The 13,457-nt window shown below is 41.7% G+C and overlaps 1 protein-coding gene across 2 annotated transcripts in view; it reads left to right on the forward strand.

Moving 5' to 3' along the window:
- The window catches only part of ZNF827 (zinc finger protein 827), a 154,824-nt gene that overhangs the window by 43,134 nt on the left and 98,233 nt on the right, over nt 1–13,457 (forward strand). For both annotated transcript variants that reach the window (XR_008445079.1, XM_054029807.1), the window contains exon 4: nt 1,884–2,364. Coding sequence is in view for 1 of the 2 variants with exons in the window: in XM_054029807.1 (XP_053885782.1) it covers nt 1,884–2,364 (481 nt within the window). In the remaining variant the exon portion in view is untranslated. The remainder of the gene's footprint in view (nt 1–1,883; nt 2,365–13,457) is intronic.

A 13,457-nucleotide genomic window follows, 5' to 3' on the forward strand; every position in this document is an offset into this window, starting at 1 on the left:
AGGGCTAAATGGCATGTGAGATTTGATTGCTTCACTAACCTTACATCTCTGCAGGCCTGAGTTCAAATCCAGTTTAGGTCACAAGTGAAAATGAGTGTGTTGATCTCAGTTGAGTGCCATTTTGTCCAGATTATACAATCACCAAATAGAATGGAACAAATGTACATCTTTAGCAGTATTTGTAAAAGAAATACCCAGGGCTGGAATAGCATGGTTGCTAGAGTCTGAATTTAAAGTACATTAGGAAAGTTTGCTATCATTATGCTTAGGGCCCTACCAAATTCATGGTCCATTTTGGTCAATTTAATGGTCATAAGATTTTTTTAAATTATAAATTTCATGATTTCAGCTATTATAGTCAGAAATTTCAAGGTGTTGTAATTTTAGGGGTCCTGATCCATAAAGGAATTGTGGGTTGGTGGTTGCAAGGTTATTGTAAGGGGAGGGAGGTTGTGGTACTGCTACCCTTACTTCTGCGCTGCTGCTGGAGAGCAGCGGCTGCTGGCCAGGAGCCCAGCTCTGAAGGCAGAGCTGTCGCAAGCAGCAGCACAGAAGTAAGAATGGCATGGTATGGTATTGCCACCCTTACTTCTGTGATGCTGCCTGCAGAGCTGGGCCCTCAGTCAGCAGCGGCCTCTATCTGGACGCCCAGCTCTGAAGGCAGCAGCACAGAAGTAAGGGTGGCATGGTATGGCATTGCCACCCTTACTTCCGCGCTGCTGCTGGCGGGGTGCTGCCTTCAGAGCTAGGTGCCCGGCTAACAGCTGCCACTCTCCAGCTGCCCAGATCTGAAGGCAGTGCAGAAGTAAGGGTGGCAATAATGTGAACCCCCTAAAATAACTTTGTGACCCCCCTGCAACTCCCTTTTGGGTCAGGCCCCTCAATTTGAGAAACGCTGGTCTCTCCTGTGAAAAGCACACAAAAGATCAGATTTCACGGGGGGAGAGGAGAGAGACCAGATTTCATGGTCCGTGACACAATTTTCATGGTCACAAATTTGGTAGGGCCCTAATTATGCTTGTTCCCTCCCTGTCATGAATACTAAATTAATCTTCAAATTAGAGAGAGAGAGAGAGAGAGTGTGTGTGTGTGTACGTACACAAGTGGTAATTCCCAAAGGCCATAGTTGGGATTGGAGTCCCATTGTACTGGGCAGTGAACAAACAAACAGGAAGACATGTCCCTGTGTGGAAGAACTTATAGTCTAAAAATATGGAAGATAAAAGAAAATGTTCACCAGGTAACACTTGATAAATCAGAATGTGATGCAAACACTTTATCGTATCATGTCATAACAGAATCTTTCATTTTCTGCTAGAATTAGTTCTCAACAAACTATTTCAGTGACTATTTGATATAAACAAGAACTGTGTTTTTTCTCATAATGGAGGATTAATATGGGACCTAAATCGATTACAGTACTTGTTATACAAGTTAGCATTTTCAAGGTTTGCACTGAAACATCATTATTTACAGAATGTTATAGGCATAACACTTAACAAAATACACAATAAATAAGGTTCTAGTCCAAGAATCAGCTGCCTGTCTGAATTGAGGAGTCAGAATTTTATACAATGATAGCATTACAGCCAGGTCATAAAGGTTGATTCGTATAAAAAGGACCTCCGGTTTCTATGGTGCAGAAACAGGACATATCTGGTTTTTGAACTGGGTTCAGAACTTATGTTCTTTGCTGCCTAGGCGGTGCCATACTATGTTTATTAGAAATTGATCTTTTAGCAAGAGTCTTGTAATGACATGTTCACTAATGAGTTGACATATTTATAAAAATGTGTGTGAGACAGATATATAGGAGAGACCGTTAGAATATTTTTGTAACATTTTCCTTAAATGTATGTGTTTGTTTTCAACCATATAATCAGGTTCATCAGCACCAAGACAGGGGAGAAACCTTCCAATGCCAGCTATGCCCTTTCACTTCTTCACGCCACTTCAGCCTGAAACTCCACATGCGTTGCCATCAGCACTTCCTCAGGACAGAAGCGAAAGTGAAAGAGGAAATCCCAGAAACTGAAGTCAAGGGGTCGCCACAGCTAAATAATGATTCCTGCCCTGCGCAACAGAGGGAAAGAGGATCTGAGCTTACAGGGACAGCATCTGTGTCTAAAACACTTGAGGTGGCTGGGCAGGCCAGTGCTGGTGTCCCACCTTTAGTAGTAAAGGAAGAACCCAAAGATAACAACAGCATCTCAGCTACATCCTTTGCTTTCAGCACTGTTGACAGAGCCACGAACAACACAAAGCTGAAAGACTCCTCTGACTATGTGGCCAATACAGCCTCAGCACTATTCAGCCAGGACATCTCTGTCAAGATGGCATCAGATTTTCTCATGAAGCTGTCAGGTAACTGAACGGCAGGCAGCAGCTGCTGCTCCTCCTCACCTTAAGAACCCCCTTTGGTCTGCATCCACTAATTCTTGGAATTGCCATATGTTTAGTTTTTTCACCTGACTTAAAAAAACAACAACAATTTCCTGTTTATTTTTGGGAGGTCACACCTAATTGTTATATTAGAGGGCTGGGAATAGGAACTCCAGATTCTGTTATTGAGTCAATGTGATGACAGACAAGTCCTCTTGGGTATGATTTTCAGAAATGCTGAGCATCCACAATTGCAGCTAAAGTCAATCAGAGCTATTGTTGCCCAGCATCTCTGAAAATCTAGCCTTTAACCTTCCTCAGCCTTTTACCATCTCTTAAATGGGGCTTATAATGCTTGACCCCACTTCAGAGGGGTGTGTGAGGCCTAGTTAATCAATGCTAATAAAGAATGGAAGATGTTACTTCATTTTTTTAATTATTATCATCAAAATGTTGGTAGCCTAAGAGGCATGTGAAGAACTTCTGAAAAGCTGGGGGGGAGGGATAGCTCAGTGGTTTGAGCATTGGCCTGCTAAACCCAGGGTTGTGAGCTCAATCCTTGAGGGGGCCACTTGGGGATCTGGGGCAAAATCAGTACTTGGTCCTGCTAGTGAAAGCAGGGGGCTGGACTCAATGACCTTTCAAGGTCCCTTCCAGTTCTAGGAGATGGGATATCTCCATTAATTTCTAACCTTTGTTTTTAATTGAAATCCCTATTTAATGCAGACCACGCTTCTATTTTTTCCCCTCCCTCGGAGTGTTGCCTGCAGAATAATGTTATGAAATTGAGCATATGTGCCTAGGGAGAATCTGTTGTATTTTCTGTCTTCTATTGTTGGTTTGACTGAATGTTTCAGTTTTGGGAATATGCCAGAGGTGGGGGTGAGGCATTATTAGCTAAACAACTTCAAAGGTTGGGCTTGAAAATTTAAAAGAGAGGAAGGAAAAAAATGGTTGGTAGAGAATCAGTTCTGTCTTACATGGTGATGGCAGTCCCCAAGGTGATTTCCATATGCCATTTCTGCCCTTTGGAAGTTTACAATACCCTTTTAAATAGAGAATAACTGGTCACTGCATTCCTTTAAATGGAATGTGACTTGCATTTCAGTAAATGTCATTGCCAGGTGAACCAGAGGATCAAGCTCTCGTCTAATGTCCCTTTGCTCAGTCACACTTCACTCTTGTCTTTTGGAATGGCTTAATGTCCTCATCTGCCCCAGATATTTGTACCTCTGGGAGTACAGAGACTCTTATCTGAGAACACAGGATGGAACAAGGAGAGATGGAAAATAAAGTCTCAGGGTTCGTAGAGCCAACCCAACTCAAAGCAAAAGGGAGAGGAAAAGACGAATGAGAAGTCAGGGATGGGAATAGCAAACAGCTCTCATTAAGTTTCAAAAGAAGCTATGGAAACTTCTGGATTTTAGAAGTATATGTTGACTTTTTTCCCCTTTTTTGTTATGGAAAAAGATTTTTTGTTTGTCTGCACCTTATTTTGTTGTTGCTGTTGAGTTTCAAACTTAATCCTTAGAAGAAGCCCATTTTCAGTTGTGGTTCTGACAACTAGTTTAGATTAGTGTTGCTTAAGAGCATGTTATACAGTGAGTGGCTCTCTAGACCTCAGCTGTACTGCACTGTAGATAATAGAGCTCATGATGGCTGCTTAAAGCATAAATTGAGAGCAGAAAGCAAGAGGCAAAAAAGCCTGATAACTGGAAAAAAAAAACCCAAAACATTTTGATCTGTTGTTTTTCATGTAACAGTTGATGGGGAGCTGTTTACAGTTTGGCAGACAATCATGTTTTCAATGACTGATCTGTTGGCATCAGAAAAAGGATACAAATGTACATTATTCATGCAAAAAGACCCATGCAGTTATTTTATGGTGACTTACTAAAGGTCCTGAAACCTGACTTGTATGCACTGTTACCTAGCAACATGCTATAAAGTCACTCGGGGAGTGAGATGTATCTGTAATTTTGTATGTGTGCATATTTGGATGAAAATGTACTGCCACCATCACCAAGTTTACTATACAAGAAAAGCTATGTTAAAGGGGAAGGAATGTATTTTCCAAAGGGGTTGATATTTTGAAACATAATTTGTAATACTTTATGTTTAGTTGGTGCTATTACCTATGCAAGATGCTTGGCTATATAGCAGTAGCAGTGCTCTTTTATTGAGCAGGTCTGATAAATATTAGCTGTATTTTTTCTGTTTCCAGGTTTTTCAGTTAGTGTACTGAATCCAGTCCCTTTGATTAGTTACTTATAATGACGCTATTAACTCTCAGCCCTTAACTTTTCAAGAATATAAATCTTTTGACTTCTCAAATGGCATATGACAGACTCTTTCCAGAGCAATTGTCAGGCTAGATGTGACTCTTTAGTTTTTTTTCAACTTTTCTGAAATAGAAGATGTAAACCGATTCAGCAATTTTAAAGTCCAAAACCTAAAAAAAAATCCCTGAAATACTTTCCAGATTTTATCATGTAGAGTCAAAACAGTTTAATTAAGAAAAATATTTGCAAGCTGTGTGTGCTAGTGCTGCCTAGTGTTCTAGTTTAAATGAGGCTGGTCTACAGATTTTATTTGGTATGGGGCATAGGACTGGAAGGGACCTGCTGAGTCATTGAGTCCTGTCCCCAGCTATTGCAGGGAACCCGGTCATAATCCTGTTCACAAACTTAGCAAGCTCTATCTTAAAACTAAGGTTGTTTGCCCCGACTACTCCTATTGAAATGTTGTACTAGAACCTTGCTCCTCTGATGTTTGGAAACCTTCCTCTCATTTCCAGCCTAACTTTATTCATGGCCAGTTTATATCCATTTGTTCTTGTGCCAACATTGTCCATTAGCTGAAATGGCGCATCTCCCTCCCTGGTGGTTACTCCTCCCCACAGTGTATTTATAGAAAGCAATCATGTCCCCTCTGAGCCATCTTTTTGCTAGGTTAAATTAACCAAGCCCTTTTAATCTCCCATCAGAAAATAGGCTCCCTATTTCCTGATCATCCTGGTAGATCTTCTCTGCACCTGTTCCAGTTCCAATTCAATTTTCTGGAACATGGGTGAGCAGAATTGCATACAATATTTTAAGTGAGGTGTCACAGACCTGCAGGTCCAGTACTCTGGAACTGCTTTGGAGAGGAGGACCCCTTCAGTATGCCAGATCCCATTAGGGCCTCACTCTTTCATTAGGGTTAAGCCATTCTGCTTCACCGCCTCCTTGGATTGAACCTTAGAGCCTTCATCACCCTGATTCACACCATGAGCTCCCTTCAGTGAGTCCACCTGAGGTGGGCATCTGAGGGAGACTTATACACACAAAGGACGTAATGCACCCCTACCTTCAGCATCTGCAGTGACTCTCAGCCAGTGTTGTAAAAACAGTAGGGTTTATTACAGCATTTCTCAACCAGGGGGTCCAGGGCCCTTTAGGTGTTGGGGAGGGGGCGTGAGCAGTTTTCAGAGGATCCACCAAGCAGGGCTGGCATTAGACTCACTGGTATCTAGGGAAGAAAGCCAATGCCCTGCTGCGTGGGGCTCAAGCCCCGAGCCCTGCTACCCGGGTCTGAAGCTACAACCTGAGCAACTTAGCTTCACGGGGCCCCCTGTGATGTGGGGCCCCAGGCAACTGCCCTGCTTGCTACCCTCTAATGCCAGCCTTGGCTTTTATAAGCAGAAAAACAGTCATTGTGGCACAGGTGGGCCGTGGAGTTTTTATAGCATGTTGCGTGGGGGAGGGGCCTCATAAAGAAAAAAGATGAGAATCCCTGGTTTATTAGATGTGTGGAATACAGCGTAGAAAGACCTTGGTTAGCACAGAGAGAAGAAAGTTACACCTTGCTCCATTCTGGTTAGCCCAGAGTCCCAGCCAAGCAGTGTGTCCCTCTATGGCTCCTGCTCTGTCCCCTTCTGTAAACTTTGTGCAAATTCCCTGGCGAGTCACACCTGGCCCCTCCTCAGTCCTTTGTTCTCCAGCTGGCCAAACATGGCTGGCTTCTTGACCATCCATGATCGTTAGTTGCTAGGAAGCAAATGTCCTGGGGTGGGTTTTGCCATTGTCTTCATGGATTCTCCAGTGATGTGGGCCACAAACTTGAGACAGCTAGGCTTTATCCACACTGTGTGGTAGCCTGCCTGAGAGTAAACAGCCCTTTTCCAACCCCGAGGTGACCATGCAGCATATAAGGGAAACTGAGGTACTCACAGTATTCATACAAAATATTACAGAAAATTCCCACTCTGTTACGTGAGGTCTTTGCTGTACCTTGTACAATGGTATTAATACTTCTACTGGAAATGCCTTGTTTGATACATCCTAGGATTGCATTTGCCTTTTTCACAGCCGCATCACATTGGTCATAGTTATCTTGTGATCGACTAATGCACCCAGGTCTTTCTCCTCTTGTGTTGTTTCCAGTTGATAGCAGAAGTTCTTATTTGTCCCCATGACTTTGCACTTTGTACTATTAAATTTCATCCCATTTCTATTGCTCCAGTCCTCAAGATTATCCAATTCTTCCCTTATAATATCCCAACCTTCCTTTGTATTGATGGTACCTCCCAACTTTTTATCATCAGCCGATTTCATTAATGGTCAGTAATTAAAATATAAAATAAGATTGGTCCCAAGACCTGATCCTTGCGAAACTCCACTAGTAACCTCCCTCCAGCTTGATAGTTCTCTGTTCAGCACAGCCTGTTGCCAGTTTCGTACTCACTTTATAATTCTTCTACTAATCCCCATCTTCTCCAGTTTAATAATTTCCCTTTAGCTTGTTAGCTACTGATTATGATCTGCTTGACTCTGTGTAATGACCCCGATCCAGCAAATCAATTAAGCATGGGTTTTACTGTTTTGCATTTACTTAGTGCAAACAGGCCTAAAGTTAAACACGTGCTTAAGTGCTTTGTTGAATCAGGGCCAACATGTTTTTTCATTTTGTTTTAGTTTTCTGTACATCAATTCCATACAGAAACCTTGTAACTGCATTTGTAACTTAATCTGCGGAAGGTTAGTTTCTATTTTTATGGCTTAAATTTTAGCAGATTCAAAGTATGTATCTGTGTGAAAATTTTTGCCCTTTCACTCATTTTAAAATTTTTGTTTCCTATTGTTATAAAACAGTGTTTTCTCACAATAAGCCAAATTGCCATGGGTAGCATAGTATAATAACATCCTTACTGTGCTAGTTTTATGTGCGGTGTTTACTTTTCATCACATTTTAAAATAAATAAGTCCCATTGAAATAGATGTCATTCTGATTTCAAAGGGACTTTGTGTGGAAACAATAATTGTAAAGCATACTTCATTCCCTTTCTCTTCCTTGTGTTCACCCAATTGCATTGCCCTAGACAACATCTCTTTTTATCTTAGGATGTACTTTGCTTCTACAGTTCTTTTTATGTTGTTCAAATTGCTCATGTAAAAACACTCTAATATAGGGGAAAAGCTAACAGGAGCACTCATCAATATATAAAGATTGGCCAGCCTTGCTTGTTAAAGAAACTACAGTCTGTGTTTGGGGTGGGGAGAGAATCCCTTTTAATTCATAACTGATATCACAGCCACACGAAGATACACATTTTAGGAATAATACTGTCTTGGGATTCTGATGACTGCAAACACTAAACTCTGTACTCATGTTTTCTCAGCTGAATCCATTGATAGAATAATAAACTACTAAATCAGCTGACTGCTACATACAGTATATAATTAGGTAATTTGCATTATTAGTTAGAAAGATTATCCATACTGTGTGGATTCTTGAAAACCTTTGTACTTATGTGATGTCAAGCAAAATCTCCCGGCAAAGTTTCCCAGTAACAGTGCTGAATTGGCTGGTTTGGAGGCTCTTCAAAAGGTTATTTTTAAAATAATAAAAAGTACACCCAATTAAATTGTCATAACTGATATATTTCTTTAGCAATTCCAAGGAAAAGAATATATTGCATATGTTTAAAGTCCATAGTTTATGCCCAAATCAGAGATTTCAAATAGAATATGTAAGCACACATGGCTGGCAAATATTTGGTCATGTCCTTAAGTTAAAAACATTGTAAATTCCATATGCTGCTGTCAGTGTAGATATTTCTGATGTCAAGATAGCTCTTTGAAGTGTCTCTTCAGATTCACATTTTCATAATTTCCATCTAGATCTTTAATTGAAAATAAAACCCAAAAAGGGCAATAGCACAGTTAATTAAAAGTTGGACAAATAAAAGCTTTTAATAACCTCTGCTTCTGATAGATCACCAGCTTAATAGTCCCTTCCCCAATAGATTGCTGTTTAACATCCAAGAATTTCTTGGCATCATCAAAATCAAATCTCTCATATTTTACACCTCCCAGAAACGCACAGAATTTAGCAGTATACAGGAATGCAAAGTCTGAGCTAATGAAGAGTGATTTGAACTTTAGTACAACAAACTGCTTCCCAGTGCATTTCCCCGAGACACAGCAAGGAATATACAACCCTGTGCTTCTAGAAAGTGTATATTTTCAACCTAGATTTAAAATGTGCACAAACTACTATTCACAGAACCAAATATAATGATAATTCTGTTTATTCTGTGACAGGATCTACTGCTTTGAGCAGAAGTCATAACTCATGGGCCTTTCAGTCAGATCCACTGGCAAAAAGGCAGAGTTTCATTCGCTCGTTCTTTGAAAGCTCATTTTTGCTAAGCCAAACTGCCCCTTCCCTAGTGTGACGGGTTGGATCACAGAAACCCCCTTGGGAGCTGCCACCTGATGTACCAAGACTACCCCTGCTCCTGTTTTCCCTGCCAGCTCAGGACTCCAGCACCCTGTCTTGCTGAGACAGACACTCTCGTCTGCTCCAACACAGACCCAGGGTCTGAATCACTTGTCCCAAAGCTGCAAGTTTACCTGAAAACAGCTCACAGAAGTGTGCTTGTCTTTGGCACTCAGATGCCCAACTCCCAATGGGGTCTAAACCCAAATAAATCTGTTTTACCCTGTATAAAGCTTATGCAGGGCAAACTCATAAATTGTTTGCCCTCTATAACACTGATGGAGAGAGATGCACAGTTGTTTGCTCCCCCAGGTATTAATACATACTCTGAGTTAATTAATAAGGAAAAAAGTGATTTTTATTAAATACAGAAAATAGGATTTAAGTGGTTCCAAGTAGTAACAGACAGAACAAAGTAAGTCACCAAGCAAAATAAAATAAAATGCGCAAATCTATGTCTAATCAAACTAAATACAGATAAATTCCTCACCAGTTCCAGAATGCTCCATTTTACAGGCTAATCTCCTTTTAGCCTGGGTCCAGCAATCACTCACACACCCTGTAGTTACTGTTGTTTGTTCCAGTTCCCTTCAAGTATCCTGGGGTGGGTGGAGAGGCTCCTTTCTTAGCCAGCTGAAGACCAAATGGAGGGGTCTCCCATGGGTTTAAATAGACTCTGTCTTGTGGGTGGAGACCCCTCTCCTCCCTCCTATGCAAAGTCCAGCTCCAAGATGGAGTTTTGGAGTCACCTGGGCAAGTCACATGTCCCTGCATGACTCAGTCTTTACAGGCCGAAGCCATTGTCCACATGGTATCTTGCATGTCTCCAGGAAAACTTCTTATGTGGATTGGAGCATTCCAAGATGCATTGTTCTCCAAGTGTTTCCTGATCAGGTACTTAACCCTGGCGAATTCCTTCCTCAAGAAGCTGACCAAATGCCTCACAAAACTTACTTAGAAACCAAGCAAGCATACAGCCCATATTCTTAACCTCAAGTAGAAAATGATATATATGTACAATAGGATGAATAGATATAGTAGACCATAACCTTTACGGAGATATATTACATGGCACAGGCAGCACAAAACATATTCCAGTTACGTCATACATACATTTATAAGCACACACCCCCATAAAGCCTTATGGGGTACGCTGTCACACCTAGTATCTGTGCTTTCATGGAGGAGAGCAGCTGTTTTCTGTGCTGCTGCCTGTGAGAGAGCCTTCTGCAAGAAAAAAGAACAGGAGTACTTGTGGCACCTTAGAGACTAACAAATTTATTAGAGCATAAGCTTTCGTGGACTACAGCCCACTAACACGGCTGCTACTCTGAATTCTGCAAGAAAGACTTTCCCATGGGAAACAAGTCATTTCCCACCCTCTTCCTCTAGCTTAGTCTTCATCTGATAGGTGGAAAGGGCTTTCGCAGAGGATCTCACTTTGCTGCACAACAGACTAGGGACGTATCAGTGGTTTCAGCAGGATGGTTTTAGCACTTGGTACTGACGTGCTTTCTCTTCAGGATTGTGCCTCTGTTGCAATGGCCCTGGCAAACAGGGGGATGGCTCTGAGGACAGTAGTAGAGGTGTTTTTAAACCAAAATTTTCCTGTCTTCACCCTACCAGAACCTGCATCACACCATGTAGCTTGCAAAGCAGGTTCCCAGTAAGGGAAGGAAAACTCATTCAGCGGGCTCCACACAGACAAACAGCCCCCATTTTTCTGTGCATCTCTCCCTATGGCCAGTCACACTCCTACTCTGCATGGTTTCTTTTCTGGGTTCACTGTTCAGAACTAGCTGTAATTCAGCCAGTAGTGGTGAGGGAAGGGATTTCTTCTGGCAATACTTGTGTGTAAACTAGCACTCTGTGGTTTCCTTAAAGGTGTCCGTCCGTTCCACTCCCCCCACCCCCACCCCAAGCACTTGGGTTCAAAGCAGTTTAAGAGAAGGTGTGGCTAATTAGCTAACTTTTTTCGAACCCTTCACTTCTACTATTACTTCCAATTTGCCTTAATGTTCCTAAACAAGATGATTTGGATAACCATAAATTTAAATAGAGTGTTGCACCTGATTGGTTTTTGCTCAGGGGTAAGTCTTAACACTCATATCCCTTCCCTGTAAGCATGCCTACACTACAGTTTCACCACCCTAGTTCATATGGAACTAGGGTTTCACTTTGACAATGTATATTTCAATTCAGATCCTTGTTTAGGATCTCAACCACACACAGTGAATTTACTGGCAATAGTTCCCATAGAGGTGAATATCTTTGAGTGGGGAGCCTGGGTGGTAGTCTACTTGGTTTTCCTGAGGCAGAGATTGAGTATACAAGGAGTTGGAAACTGAACAGAATTGTGTTACAGCACCTCAGGTATGGTGAGTGACAACTGGTGTTCTGTAATATATCAGATCCTTTGAGGAGAAGCCACCAGAAAGGACAAGAGCAAGTGAGAGACCCAGCTAGATTCTATCCTGTCAGGAGAATGGTATTTCTCTTTCCAAGCCATGTACAGTCTATCAGGCAAATGGGATCTTATTCTGAAATGTCAATAACAGATCTCAACCACATAGTTTCTTCCTGCAAAGAGATCAGTTCACCACTTGCTCCTTTTGCAGAGTTTGCAGATTTTACAAACTTCCTGGCTATCTGCAAGTGTGAACTAGGGTCTCATATATAGTTTGCCAAAGTTCACCTCTAGGTGCCCCCCGTCCCCGCAACTTTCCCAATATAATAGCAAAAATAACTAGGAATACTTATCAGTCATACTGTTAGCCCTTTACTCATCACAGCTTCCCTTTAGGGTGTGAATGTTCAAAGTCAAACAATGGATCCTTCCAAATATAGTGAATTTGAATCATCAAAATTCTTTGGTTCTTCCTGATACCCAATGCCCGCAACTTTCCACCTGGAATCTTAGTAAGTATTCACTTAGTGAGTCACTCAGGCACTCTAGTTTCTATGGGATCCCAGCTAAAACATTATTCCTTTCTTTTCTTCCCATAAACCCTAGGGTTCCATATAGAAAGTTTTCCTTTCTTAGCTTACTTAGCTTCCAGTCTCAGCACTTCATGCCATTGATCCTCACATCTCCCACTGCTGTCTTTGGTTGCATTCTGCTGTCTCATGCTTTGTAGTTGTGGCTTATAAGGCATCCTGGGGCCCGAGGTTATTGCTGTGTGGTACTAGAGCCCTTCATTAGAGCTACTTTCAACCCTGGTGTGTCTATTTGCTGGCTCTGTAGATCTCTTCTTGCAGCCTTCCCTTCAGCAGGAAGGTTGAGTGGGGAGTCTTTTATTTTCGTAAATTCATACTTTCAGCCCTCTAGTAGCTGGACCACAGACCAGTCTTTCACTGTGCCCAACTTATAACACCAAGCTTCACTTGAAGCAGATAATTCCTTTTCCTTTTTTCAATCATAAGTGTTGTGAGCACTGAGAAATACACAGTAAGTGAATTGGTTTGGTCAGCAGCTTCTGTTGAAAACTTTCTGATTCCTTTATTTGTAATGACTATGACATCTGTTCACTATTTCTCCCAATGTGGTTGGTGATTGGTCACTGCATGCTACTTCCCATGTGTTATGATGAATTTTGTTTGGAGGAGTGAAACCAGGACTGAAGAGAGACCAGATTAGTTTTCTTACCTGTAATTTTAATTTATCCTAGTGCAGATCCATCACTCCGGAAAACCTTCTTTATGTTTATCTACTCTTCTATATAGGCTTAGTTTAGCTTGGAATCCTCGTTGTCATCTTTCAAGTTAGAGCAACAGGGAATGTTAAATGGAGCTGTTGTGGTGATATTAACACAGTAGTTGGTTCTTTTTTCAATTAATTGTAATAACCAGGGCTTAAATTCAGCTGGAGCCACCCAGAGCTGAGCTCTGATAAATATTTTCAAACCTGTGGGAGCACAGGCAGAGCTGAAGCCCCAAGCCCTGGCACCTCCCTAGGGCTGAAGCCCCCGGAAGCTCCAGCCCGCAGCTGAAGCCTCCTGGAGCCCCAAATGGGGGAGGGACATGGGGGTTCCAGAAAATAGCCTCCAAGAATTTAAGCCCAGGTAATAACTGTCCTAGTTTTGTGTGTCCTCTGGGTTGGAAGTATTCATCTGGGGAGGGTTTTGACAGTTCAGGAAATGTACCAGCAGGAAGAGCTTTCAGTTAACCAAACAAATATATATTCTGCTGGATGAATTATGACTTCTGTCCAGAGTAATGCATCTATACAAGAGAAAGCAAGAAAAGCAGGAACATCAATTTAGCCTTTTTCCCTGTATAATTTAGCCAAAACTATATCTCTAAAGCCCTGTCTA

Source organism: Malaclemys terrapin, chromosome 5, assembly GCF_027887155.1.
Source record: "Malaclemys terrapin pileata isolate rMalTer1 chromosome 5, rMalTer1.hap1, whole genome shotgun sequence".
NCBI classification, from domain to species: domain Eukaryota; kingdom Metazoa; phylum Chordata; order Testudines; family Emydidae; genus Malaclemys; species Malaclemys terrapin.